Raw genomic sequence first — 13,566 nt, 5'->3', positions numbered from 1 at the left:
GCAGCTTCACCCAGTAGTTACACTCCACACACACTGCAGCTTCACCCAGTAGTTACTCTCCCACACACACACACTGCAGCTTCACCCAGTAGTTACTCTCCCACACACACACACTGCAGCTTCACCCAGTAGTTACTCTCCCACACACACACACTGCAGCTTCACCCAGTAGTTACTCTCCACACACACTGCAGCTTCACCCAGTAGTTACTCTCCACACACACTGCAGCTTCACCCAGTAGTTACTCTCCACACACACTGCAGCTTCACCCAGTAGTTACTCTCCCACACACACACTGCAGCTTCACCCAGTAGTTACTCTCCCACACACACACACACACTGCAGCTTCACCCAGTAGTTACTCTCCCACACACACACACTGCAGCTTCACCCAGTAGTTACTCTCCCACACACACACACACTGCAGCTTCACCCAGTAGTTACTCTCCCACACACACACACACTGCAGCTTCATCCAGTAGTTACTCTCCCACACACACACACTGCAGCTTCACCCAGTAGTTACTCTCCACACACACTGCAGCTTCACCCAGTAGTTACTCTCCCACACACACACACACTGCAGCTTCATCCAGTAGTTACTCTCCCACACACACACACAGCAGCTTCACCCAGTAGTTACTCTCCCACACACACACACGGCAGCTTCACCCAGTAGTTACTCTCCACACACACTGCAGCTTCACCCAGTAGTTACTCTCCCACACACACACACAGCAGCTTCACCCAGTAGTTACTCTCCCACACACACACACAGCAGCTTCACCCAGTAGTTACTCTCCCACACACACACACACTGCAGCTTCACCCAGTAGTTACTCTCCACACACACTGCAGCTTCACCCAGTAGTTACTCTCCACACACACTGCAGCTTCACCCAGTAGTTACTCTCCACACACACTGCAGCTTCACCCAGTAGTTACTCTCCCACACACACACTGCAGCTTCACCCAGTAGTTACTCTCCCACACACACACACACACTGCAGCTTCACCCAGTAGTTACTCTCCCACACACACACACACTGCAGCTTCACCCAGTAGTTACTCTCCCACACACACACACACTGCAGCTTCATCCAGTAGTTACTCTCCCACACACACACACTGCAGCTTCACCCAGTAGTTACTCTCCCACACACACACACACTGCAGCTTCACCCAGTAGTTACTCTCCCACACACACACACACACACACTGCAGCTTCATCCAGTAGTTACTCTCCACACACACTGCAGCTTCACCCAGTAGTTACTCTCCCACACACACACACACACTGCAGCTTCACCCAGTAGTTACTCTCCCACACACACACACACACTGCAGCTTCACCCAGTAGTTACTCTCCACACACACTGCAGCTTCACCCAGTAGTTACTCTCCCACATACACACACTGCAGCTTCACCCAGTAGTTACTCTCCCACACACACTGCAGCTTCACCCAATGGGTGGCTCTATATTCTATGCATCTTTGCAATAATCATTGTTTTCTTTCACATATACTGTATATTATTATGAATCCAACTAAGTGAAACTACATTGTATGATTCAAATTGTATTACAACCAGTTAAGAGCTTACCTTTGTTATTTTATAGTGCCACTTATGAACGACATGGCGGTAGTTTTCATAGTCTACATAATCATTTGCTTCCTGCCTGGACACACGATATTTAGTGACAAACCCTGGGTAGTTGGCACACTCTCTCTCATAGTTAGTTTGTGATGCATGCCAATGCATCACTGTCTCCAAGGTCCCCAGCAGGAATCTTGCATATCTGCTTGCCTCCTGTTCTGTGCATGAGGCTACTGTGTAGGTTATGTCACAATACATCTGAAACATACACCACATTGTAAAATATAACATACAAGATAAAACTGCCCGTATATCATTGCAATCCAGTGTTCTATATTTATCTATAACCTAAATAGATGGTCAACAAGTGGAATGCATTACTGTATACGAAGAAGTTGTTGGAGCCAATTTTATTTACAACTTTAAGAAAAAATACGAGGAAAATTTTTAATACTGAAAGAGATAATTAGCACGACAGGTATAAATGGCTAGGTGATGGTACATAAAGAGCTAGATATCACTTCCCCTAGTCATTGATAGCCAATGATGCACTAATGCTCTTGTACTAATTTTGTAGGAACCAAACATTTCCTTACATTTCTACAAATCAAACGTGTCCTGCATCCATCCAATGGCTCAGATAGTTGAGCCAACAACCAAAGAGGGTGACACTTTCAGATTGAGCTCCTGATTGTTGTGATTATATCATAGCTTATTGGTTTTGGAGCTCGCTCACTGCGTAATTTTTTTTAGTTACTGTACTTTGATTTTTATTATCTGCCTTTCCTTACTAAGTGTTAGGTGGTAATTTTTAAGTCTTAGAATTGTGTATAATTTATAATTATATAAGCTCCTGCAAGAAGTGCTAGACCAACCAGGTTTTAGTGGATAGGTGGACCTGCGGGCCGCTCCAAGCAACAGCCTGTTGGATCAAGTTAGCACAAGTCAAGCCTGGCCCCAGGCCGGGTTGCGGAGTAGAACTCTCGAAACTCGTCTCCAGGTATGTTCCAGGTATGAACGCAACAGATACTACAAATATTACAGCACTATATTAATCCAAAGTACTGTTTTGTCAAAAGAAAAATGCTTGGGATATTTTAAATAAATATCAGTGCTAATATTTTGTAGAATTGTAAACCATTAATCTCAACGAGGCAAACTTACGCGATCATAGCAAATGAGCGTAGAAAAGTTTGGAGTTTTGAGGTTATGCAGCATCTTCACAAACCTGCAAAATAAAAGAAATAATTAACTCAGTTTTATTAATTTACAATGTAACAAGAAGTTACACAAAGCAGGCATTTGTTTACAGGAATAATTGAAATATATGTGGCAGAAGGAACCTTATCACGAACTGCACCGCTCCTGTGCCAGGTAAGTCCACTACGGGCTCACCATAGCCCGTGCTACTTGGAACATGTTCCGAGTAGCTGAATCTATAACAACAACAACAACAGGACCACTTCCAACTAAAAGAATGATTTATCCCCTTTTATAATGTCATTTTGACCAAATCCTTGATGAAGACACACTCAAGGTTATCTTTGACATAGAAACACTCAAGGTTATGTTCATCTCTGACAGCACAATGGGCAAAGTTCAAGTTCAAGTAAGTTTATTAACATAATTAAACCATCTCAAAAGAATCAAATCCACCCAAAAAAAAGTAGCTTAGGCATTTCTACCCTCATCTACTTCAGATTCCTCTAGGTGCTCACAATTCCATATAGTAGACAAATAATAATATACATCACAAATACATATACAGTACCTTAATTCACATAGTACATATTGCAAAATATATTACAAGAATATTAGTACTGTATTACACTCTTGAGGCAAACTGTCTAGTCCTCCCAAGAATTCTCTCCATGTCAATATCTCTCCATAAAATGTCAATATTTTCTCTGAGAATACAATAATAATAGTAATGTACATTTGCTGCTCTATTTTTTTTAACCTGTTAACGTCCTAAGACATTATCCTGACAATATTTTTTCCATTAGGAGTTTTTAAACTCCTAACTTTACAATTTTTTGCAAATTTACCAAGAAGCAAAAGCCCCTTAGACACAGTTCAACAATGTAGAACAATTCTTTGCTCCTCATTTGTGCTGCTAATAACATCAAAGGTGATTAAATTCTTAACTCTTAACTATGTCCTCCACTTTTATTTTTCTAAACCTCTTTACCATAGTTTGTTACAGCATTTTCCACCAGTGTTCAACACTGCCAGCACCAGAGGAAAGTAAATTTTTCTGAGACAACAATTAGTGATACTTCAACCTCTTCCTTATTTTCTTCCCACTCCGTTTCACTCCCCACTTCACTCCATCTGGCTACCACAGCTATCTTTTCTAGAGCTTCAATTCTCTTTGTCTAATATTTCGAGATACAGTATTCCAAAATCTGTGTACCAACTTCAGAGTTCACAACGTTGCTCTGTACCTCATCAAGCTGAGGGCACATTTTTTCGGCTTCATTTCCTACTGCCACTAGGCTACCCTTAATCGTTGTCATTCCTCTCTCTCCCAAATATTAGTCATAGGGGCTATCGTTGTCTCTCCACTGTTTCTACCTTGTTCCTGAGGAACAATCGTCTTCGGAGCTTTGTTTATCTTGCTTGTGGGAGCTGGCTTGTAATCTTTCACATGGGGCTTCATGGGACATACTGTAGTGAGAAACCAGCATTATGGGTGCCTCAAAAATTGCAACAAGATGGCAAGAACTTTTCTCCTTTTCCAATCCTGATTCTACACTCCTGTGAATCATGCTTCTTACCACAGTACTGACATCTAGACTCAAACTGGTATTTCCAAGCCATATGTCCCCATCGAGAACACGGCGTACATAATATGCCGAATTTGCTGGCATGTAAGATGCTCTTTTTTTATTTTTAAACGTTCAGTATAAAAAGAATTGCCCTGCATTTAATGCGGCCATATTATGGATGTGAGAGCGAGCACCATAGGCTAGGGAGCCGGACGAGCATACTGGGTATGATCACTACACACAAAAATCGTTGCTAATAATAAAATACTGAAAACAAGCCTAGTTATCACAGTCTGTTATCACAAACTTACGAAAAATTGCTTACAATACAACGGCAGTTATGAAGGAATCATCTCACCACCTTACCCAGCATACATAACCCACGCCTGATATGTGTTATACATTAGTTAACGACTGTGTTACCTTTAAGAAACATTTATTCATCATCTAAATGAAAAATGCCCCTAGAAATTTGAAAGGAATGTTCAACTTTCAGCCGCCTGTCAGCCATTTGCAATGTGTGAATGACAACAAAACCAGAGCATTGTGACAGTGCGCCACCACGAGGTGCCCCGGCCTGGTGGCCTGATGCGGCAACACAAAACATCACATCCAGAAATACAAGTTTCACATCCTGTATAGCAATTCTCTTGCTCAAAATATCACCAACTATACAGCTGATCTCAAAGGAGGTATGAGATGGGGTACAAAATCCACTTTAAAATATCTTTCAATTTATGTATGATGAAACATACTTTAGTAGTTTTTTCCACAAAACTCTTGTAAAACAGGGGTGCGTCCTATGCGAGGGTGCGTCTTTTACGCCGGAAAATACGGTAGGTTCCTCAATATATTTAGCCACTTTCCTGTAGCCAAGACCCCGCACAAAAAGTCTATCTGGAGCCTCACCTTTCAACAGGGCAATTACCTGACAGTTTTTCACCACGAACAATATTCCTCTTCAACCACACAACACTTTCATTGTTTATGTAAAGGTACTCCAGATCCAGATATGTTGGATCATATTCGTCCACTCTTCAGGGTCATTACTACTTGAAAGGACCTGTAGTCTTGTCTGTTTTCCTCACTCTCAGACTCTGCTGACACAGCAGAGGTTTTCCCGCGGCTCAGGCGGACTGTCTCTTCCATTTTCCGATAGCCAAGGTTACTTGGTTTACTTAGTAGGTGATTATATATTCACAACTTTCAAGAGTGCTTCAGGATACCTCTATAAGCCACCTAGGTTAGGATTGGACTATGACAAAGGGGACGATGCTTGGGAACATTTCCATACACCTGATGCTCCTGTGCATCTAGCAACAAATAGGTACCCAGAAGTTAGTCACTTGTTTAGATTGCATCATATGCAATGCCAGTCATGGGACTTTGATAAGCCTAACAGGCTTCCTGTCCCCCAAAGAAGGAAAATAAAATATACCAACATAGCCAAATATGAAATCACAATGCTAAAGGATTAATAAACGAGTGCTCTACGATTCTTCAGTATAACAGTAATGATGGAACAAGTTAACTCACTTAGCACAGTATATAGCATCTAGAGCTGTGAAGGTGCACCGTGGAAATAGACAAAGCTGAAGAAAAGCTGTAACTGTGTCATTCTTGGGAGACCGTGCAGCACGCAGCATGAACCAACGGTCCTTTTCCTACAAATGATGAAATAGGATTAGTGCATTCTATTCTCTACAATTTTAGCTCATTATGATTTATAAAAATATCTTGCTTTTTGAACATTTAATGATAATATGATCATGTTGCCTTCCATCAACTCGCATAAATATAAGAATTCAATAGTGAAATCTACAGAAAACATTTTGACCCCTATCAAAATATTGACCCAATATCCCGACCCCCAAATAAGAAATCAAATTAAAGTAAACAAGGTTTTAGTCCATCATATAAAGTCATGATAAGGGTTCAGGGCAGACTGTAATATCATCACCCAAGATTTGAGTATTGGTTGGGATATTTCAGCCACGTTATTGCGATTTATTCGCTAAATATTTATATCGAACTATTCCCACTCATATACTTGTCTAATCAATACGCTAAACTTTCCTCTCAGTCTGTAGGATGTTACTATTTCGTTTTCAATAAATAAGTAACTGTATTTCAGGCAAAATGCTAAACTATTTACCTTCTAATTCAAAGCTTATCCAACTTGAATCCATTGTTTGTTTAGTGTTTAGGATATATATTTGTAATGCTTTGTTTAACACACTTGTTAAACCTTTCCATACTTCGATACCCACCAAACATATCGTACCCCTTCCACTTATCAAACATTTCAACACAGCCCTTGTATTAATTCTCCTTGTGATACCTAAACAACTTATCCTTATCAAGTACAAAATTTACTGCTCCCACAGCAGCAACAGTGTCAAGATAAACTGTTTTGACCATTTATGTTTTTATTTGATAGTTAAATTTGACTTTACATTCATTAATCCTAACCATTCAGTTTAACTAAAAATTTAACTGGTTACCATGAGCAGTTTCACCTTTGGCTAAGCAGATTCAGTTCTTATCTAGTGACTGTAAGGGAGTAAGACCTGCCTCTTTACACCCCACCTCATAGCCAGTAATACCTGGCATGCTAATTACCTCTCTCAACATCATTGTTTTCATTATGGTATACCAGAAAATACACATAGCCTAGTTTTAACTTACCTGCTGTAATCTAGCGTGAACACGATCAACGTGCTCTTTCTGCCGTTTTTCCTCCTCCTGGAGTTTTTCCTTTAATGCTAGTAAGCGATCCGCTTCCTTCTTCCTCTTATTTGCCGATGCCTGAAAAGTAAATCAGTTACATTTGGAAATGGAAAATTTATTGTCAATTTTATGTACTATTTTAGTAAATAATTAAAAACTATATCTTTTATAAATTAATGGAAGCATATAAATCCTCCGCTCCAATTATGTTACATTATTCCTGTAAGATTAACTGAAGATAGTACTGTATTCATTTGGTGCCATTTCAAGATTTCCTAATTAAATTTAAGTCATCTGTATAAAAGAGGCCTGACTGCCCAATCTCTTATATAATACCAAACAATCAGACTCAGATCTATGATAAACTTAGCCTTATAAAAATTTAGCAGAGCTGTTCATGAAAGATTTGTCTCTACCTGGAAAATTAGTACAATAAAAACAGACTTACATTTGGATCAATTTTCTTGATTTCCTTTTCATACATGTGCACAGGCACTTCCAGATCAGACATTGTTAGGGTCCAAAAAGTGAGGAAGAATGAAGGATCCATATCCTCCCACACCTAGGGATGAAGATCAAGAATACTTACAGAATGGCATTTACAAAGACAAAATGCTTCAGCTAATAATCTTTGTCTATCTACATGTAAAATGTCTTCTTCCATAAAGCAGTGCAGCTAATGGTAAACATTTCCTCGCCATCACCATTACTCACAAATACCATAGTTTCCGGTAGAGAGGACGCAAGTCTTAAAAGCTAAATTTATCAAAACAATATGCACGAATGAAAATAAAAGGCATAAGAACTTACTTTAATGCTGAAGTGAGGTCTGATGCTGGAAACAATCGGCACAAACACATCATTACAAGCTTCGATGTAACGCAGCTTCTTTTGCTCCAGTGTTAACTTCTTCTCTCCCTTGTCCTGACGTCTCAGCTCGTCGTATTTTGACTGCAATAAAGGAATTTCTTAATCATCAGAATTTGCCCTGCATAAAAGCATCATTTCAGTCATACACAGACCCAAAGTTATTTTAATAGCAATGCAGACAATCATCATTCTATATACTAATCTTATGTCCAACCCTTCATAATACACTTTTATGGCTAGCCATATTCACTCATTCACTATTCTTCACACATCTTCTTACTGCAAAAGAAAGAACTCTGTCTATCTGTCTTCTGATCTAACACTATTCTGTGTACTTGACTAAACTGACTCAAAGGGAATCTTGTCCAAAACAAACTCTGCCAGCAGCTGCTGTGCCACAAACCTAGGCCATTTCAGTGCTTTCTTTAACACTTTCAGCTCGCGGCGACGGATATTATGTCGGTAATTAACTCTACGGATGTCCGGCGAAGACACATTTTGCGTCCAAAATTTAAAAAAAATTTAAATTCCATGTATTGTTCGATAATTATGGAACTACTTAGTTTTAAAATGCGCACCTTTAGAGTTCGAACAATTTGATACCAAAATGAAAGACGAACCATGTTGTGACCTTTGTGAGTTTGGAGTTTGGACAGGGAATTACTTGAAAGGAGTACACCCAAGGTAGGAGCCCATCAACCTCAGAAGATCACTCTGGTAGATCATTTTATATTCAATGCAGAGAGAAGAGAACACTGTAGTAAGGCTGAAGCAAGATAGATATGCGAAGAAGCTTGAATGGTCCCCAAGCCAATATGCAATCAAAAACTCCTCACCCCTGAAGGATTCGAACCAGAAAGCCAGGACTTCAATTATGGTCTAGTTGGTATAGTATTGGATAAGACTGTGGAGCAGCATCTAGCATGTGTGTAAGGAATATTTGCCTTTCCTCTTAAACTCTTTCAAACTGTACTCTTCAGAGTGCAGCCAAGCAATACCTAATAATTTATACAGATCATATAAGAGGAACTAAAGTATTTCCAAATCTGCAAATCTCTTTACGAGACCAGGAGGTAAGGTAGAATATGCAAAATAACCTCTTTGAAAAGAAAAAGTGCAATAGGTACACCACGAGACACCTCCAGAAGATACCCGATTACCCAGGTTGTAATTCATACATCAGACTGTGGGCAGCGGTGCCTAATAGCTTACTTGACCAGAACACCAACCAGGTCTAGTCACAGACTCGGACCATTGAGACACTGATGCACAATTATTAGGTTTTATTACTGAAAACAATCAAATAAAATTTAGCACAAAAAGATTCCATATTCTCAAGATATTAAATGGAGACCAAAGAAAATAAACAAAGTAAAATTACTAAATCCAAATATTAAAAACAAGTAACTACATTATTGTACAAGATTAAACATTATGACAATTACTGTGGAAACAATGGACTTACATTTAGCATGTGTATAAACAGTGGACGTGCAAGGAAGAATGCAACATCTGCATTTATGTGGCAGTCTGACAGAAGAGTACCAATGCTAGGCAAGCGATCACTAAGCTCTTCGATTGTCACTACTTGAAAGAGATATGAACCAAATTGCACCATTGTGTCTTGACACTGTAAAATAAAGACATTTTGATTATTAATGATGGGGAGATGACATTACATAAAAGTTTATTTTTCTGTAATTAAATGTTAATTATAGTGAATAGTAAGCTAAATATTATGAACTATTGTATAGCACCTTGGTTGCTCCTCAAGTTAGAGCCATAGGGTAATTAACTTTAAGAACGTTAATAAAATGTGTACCTGAAAACTTCACAGAAATTAAAATAAGAAATTTGATTAGGGTTTACTCAGGAGATGTAAACAAGTCATTGAAACCCTCTTAAATGAAATCTCCTCACTGACCTGGTCATAAAGCTTCCCAACCAGCTTGAGATGAGGAGACTCGGTCTGATTGTATACTACAGATGAGCGCTGTTGAGCCATGAGCAACAACAAAGGAATTGCTAATTTGTTCTCCAAGAGAGCTTCCTTGAGACGAATGGAAGACCTCTTTGTGTTTCTTTCCTGTTGATACTGACCCGCCTCCCGGCGCAGCAACTCCCCTCCACACATAGCATCCAGCTGGTAAGATAAATACCACCATTAATAAATAATTTTGTCATTTCCCACAATTGTAGAGTAGGAAGATATTTACTTGAAAAGGTAAAATAAAATAACAATTCACTGTACCTTCTGCACTTAAAATTATTCACTGCAGCATATGCACCACTATACAAGACAGCTTCCGCTCGCCTTAAACTGCTTCTCTTCTCATGAACTATTTTACTTGATCCATATTCCCTATCCCTCATTCACCATGTCTTACTCTCAGTTATTTGGCCTGTCCTCTCTTTGTTTACCATCAAATTACAAAATATGTCAACACTGTAATCCAAAACAGCTACCTTTTATTAATCACAAACAGTAAATGTGGATGTTAATACCTGTTCTGGCGTTAAATCCTCAAGGGTATCCGTACCACCCATTTTCTGAACAATTTCCCGCAGGATAAGCAGGTCAATAGATTTTTCAGCCTTCAGTTGATTTGCAACAAACTGAAGAATTCCACCCAAATCTATGATATACTTCTTGTATACAAACCCACAGAAACTTGCTAGTGACTGTAACCATGAAGATATGTTTGTTGCTGAAAATAAAACATAAAATGAGAGAATATTTAGTAAACTTTTCATTTAAGGCACAAATCATGACATGAGCCTTCAAGATATGTATCAAGTCTTCTCAACTGGCCTATTATAGTGCAATTATTATTATGAACTAATAATATTCTTAACCTTCAGAGCTGCACATATGACAGTATTATAACACTGAAAAAGTAACTAACCATCAATAGCTATTCTGTCCTTATTTTCAGAGAGGATTTCGACAATGCAGTAGCCCAGAACGTCATACGAGAGAGATGTTAGGTACTTGAAACTGTCCACAACAGGAGTAATGAGGTTATCATATAGCTGAACTTGTATCAAAATCTGAAAAGGTTAAAAATTACAAAAATAAAAAACTGAATAAGGAGGTACAAGATTATGAAAAAAAGTTGACCATCTACAAAGTAAATTGTCTGCAAACAGATAAATTATATTCTGCCCAAGAATTTTACCAGGAAAAATTCTACAATATACTGTATATACATGTACAAATTACATACATTATCATAGATGAGAGAGGTGGAGGTGATGCTGACACTTAAAGAAGAACATGCAACACATTAGTATTACTGTAATTGCTTTTAAAGTAACTAATCACTCTTAATTCAAAATGGGAATTTTGAAAAACATTACAACTTACATAATTAAAAACTGGTCCTGGATTGTTGTGAGTGAGTTTGCCAATTCCCCGACTCACAGGTTTGATGGTCTCCTTCGTGATTCGCATCATAATAAATTTGGCCTTCTTGAGGAGTCTAGCGTGATGCTTCACAAGCATGGGATGCTGATTACTCGACTCATTTTTCCACCGCCCATAAAGCTTGTATCTGCAAGTTACATATAAATATATTAAGATATAATGCATACCCAACTAAAGCTCTCTAGAGAATATATTGTGGCCATATGATGGAATGGAACCTGCATCCCTGGTCTTCACAGACAAGCACTACTGACTCAACCTTTCTGAGACACTTGCTCACCATACTTCAGTAAGGTTTCATGTGCCGGAAAAGTTCACGAATGCGAGTTGGATTGCAATGTAGAGCTTAAATATTTTCTCATAGAAACCTCCTGTTTTGTGATATTCTTGTATACATCTTTCTTGTTCAGAATTTAAATATGTTACATTTAATTAACATTATCGACAGACACAAATATCATGTAAAGAAGGAAATGCCAAGAAGACTGTCCACTGGAGGAATAATAAAAGGATTATGTTTACCAAATGTAAGACAACACAAACAAGAAAACATTTGTACACAGATGGAATTTCACAATACCGCATTAAAAAACTTAAGTTGTCTTGAAAACTATTGAAGGAGCTGGTGATGCAAATTCATTATACCATAAATTGATAGATAAGTGGACATCTATAAACCATCTCACAACAGGAATAAACAAACACTTATTTTCACTATGGTTTCATTTCATATTTATATTTATATACCCAATTCTACAAATGAAGAATATTTGGATGTGGCATACTGGCATACCTGGAGCATACCTGGAGAGGGTTCTAAGAGTTCTTCTACGCCTACTTGTGATAACAAAAACCAAAACTTACATAAAACACATAAAAACCACAAACCCACTTATGGTCAACAAAACCCCCATTATAATGTGATTAAGAGTATTGTGTTATGTTAAGATTTTATGTCGCATGAAACACATTCGTTTGTGTATGTACACACAAGAGATTGCTTTAGTATGGCAAGGTCAACACACAAGTGATAACTTAGGCAGCTTAGGTATAAACATAACATTCATAGTTTTCAAAGCTTGTTGTGATGGAAGCAGTTTCATTCAAGAAATGTGACTACGTTAAATTGTTTCATAACTGAGACATAAATGCATTTTATCAAATAACAATACAGAACTATAAACACCCAACCCACAAATCTTTACACATGGTTCAACCTTGATGATGACTGGATATCTAGATGCCTACTTCACCTGCGGGCTGCTACAAGAAGTGACGCAATTAAACCTCTGGGGTCTCGATACTGCCAATACTATTTTGACTTATTGCAGTACAGTTACACTAAGTGTGTAAGGAATGAGAGGAGTGGTACAAATGGCTGTCTGACTTTCATGCCTCACTATCAACCACCAGTCAAATATAATACAGCATTCATTTAGTTCTTCAAAAGGTGTAGATTCTTTGCTGGTGCTGTGTATTCTAAATGTAGTCAAACATAGGTTGTGTAAATGCCTTGAGCAAAGCCTTGTTTAGATGTCTAAATGCAGTTCTTAAAATTGTTAGCTTTCCAAATGACATTTGTGAGAGCTTCTGGTGGCAGTGCTGAGTGATGATTACTCCCAAGTCTTTGTCTCCTTTTATATTCTTATTCATATTTCCATTTTCTTAGGACGTAGATTCCTTTTAGCTTCCATTCATGCTTTCCCATCTTCATTACCTTGCACTTGTTTGAGTTGAACTATAAATAGCCATATGTCTACTTGCAGTATTTTAGGCCTCAGTTTTTACTTAACTCCAGACTGAACTGGCTGGTTGCTAGGTCGTCACTGGCTGGTGGCTCAGCGCACAAGGGGGTGTTTCATAAACAGTCTCAAATAAACTACATAATTAGTTTTGAGTGATTCTTTTACAGTTTCTGTTGACTTTTTCAGTGCTTCATTTTCACAAACAATTAAGTTAAGTTATTTCTATTGTCTTGCCTGTGTTTTTGGATGGTTTCCCATGTGAGAATGATCATAAAAATCGCTCTGCTCTCTGCACCTCTGTCTCCGGTAAGACAACATAACTCCTAAGACTGACGTGGCTGTTTTTTTTTTTTTTTTTTTTTTTTTTTTGAATGGGAAGCTCTCTCAGGAAATGTAGCCCAGGAAGCCACCAAAGCCCAGCCAGA

General features: G+C 38.5%; 1 protein-coding gene across 11 annotated transcripts in view; it reads right to left on the bottom strand.

The window, feature by feature from the left end:
• tho2 (THO complex subunit 2-like protein) overlaps positions 1-13,566 on the bottom strand; it is a 133,172-nt gene that overhangs the window by 101,501 nt on the left and 18,105 nt on the right. For all 11 annotated transcript variants that reach the window (XR_011221998.1, XM_069300185.1, XM_069300186.1 and 8 more), the window contains exons 11-21: positions 11,337-11,523; positions 10,876-11,020; positions 10,475-10,677; positions 9,894-10,112; positions 9,435-9,599; positions 7,910-8,050; positions 7,548-7,661; positions 7,058-7,177; positions 5,906-6,033; positions 2,763-2,826; positions 1,605-1,856 (exon numbers count right to left, since the gene is read on the bottom strand). Coding sequence is in view for 10 of the 11 variants with exons in the window: in XM_069300185.1 (XP_069156286.1) it covers positions 1,605-1,856; positions 2,763-2,826; positions 5,906-6,033; positions 7,058-7,177; positions 7,548-7,661; positions 7,910-8,050; positions 9,435-9,599; positions 9,894-10,112; positions 10,475-10,677; positions 10,876-11,020; positions 11,337-11,523 (1,738 nt within the window). In the remaining variant the exon portion in view is untranslated. The remainder of the gene's footprint in view (positions 1-1,604; positions 1,857-2,762; positions 2,827-5,905; positions 6,034-7,057; positions 7,178-7,547; positions 7,662-7,909; positions 8,051-9,434; positions 9,600-9,893; positions 10,113-10,474; positions 10,678-10,875; positions 11,021-11,336; positions 11,524-13,566) is intronic.

Source organism: Procambarus clarkii, chromosome 43 (genome assembly GCF_040958095.1).
Source record: "Procambarus clarkii isolate CNS0578487 chromosome 43, FALCON_Pclarkii_2.0, whole genome shotgun sequence".
Lineage (NCBI taxonomy): Eukaryota > Metazoa > Arthropoda > Malacostraca > Decapoda > Cambaridae > Procambarus > Procambarus clarkii.
The sequence above is the reverse complement of the archived record's forward strand: the minus strand, read 5'-3'. Positions and strand labels throughout refer to the sequence as shown.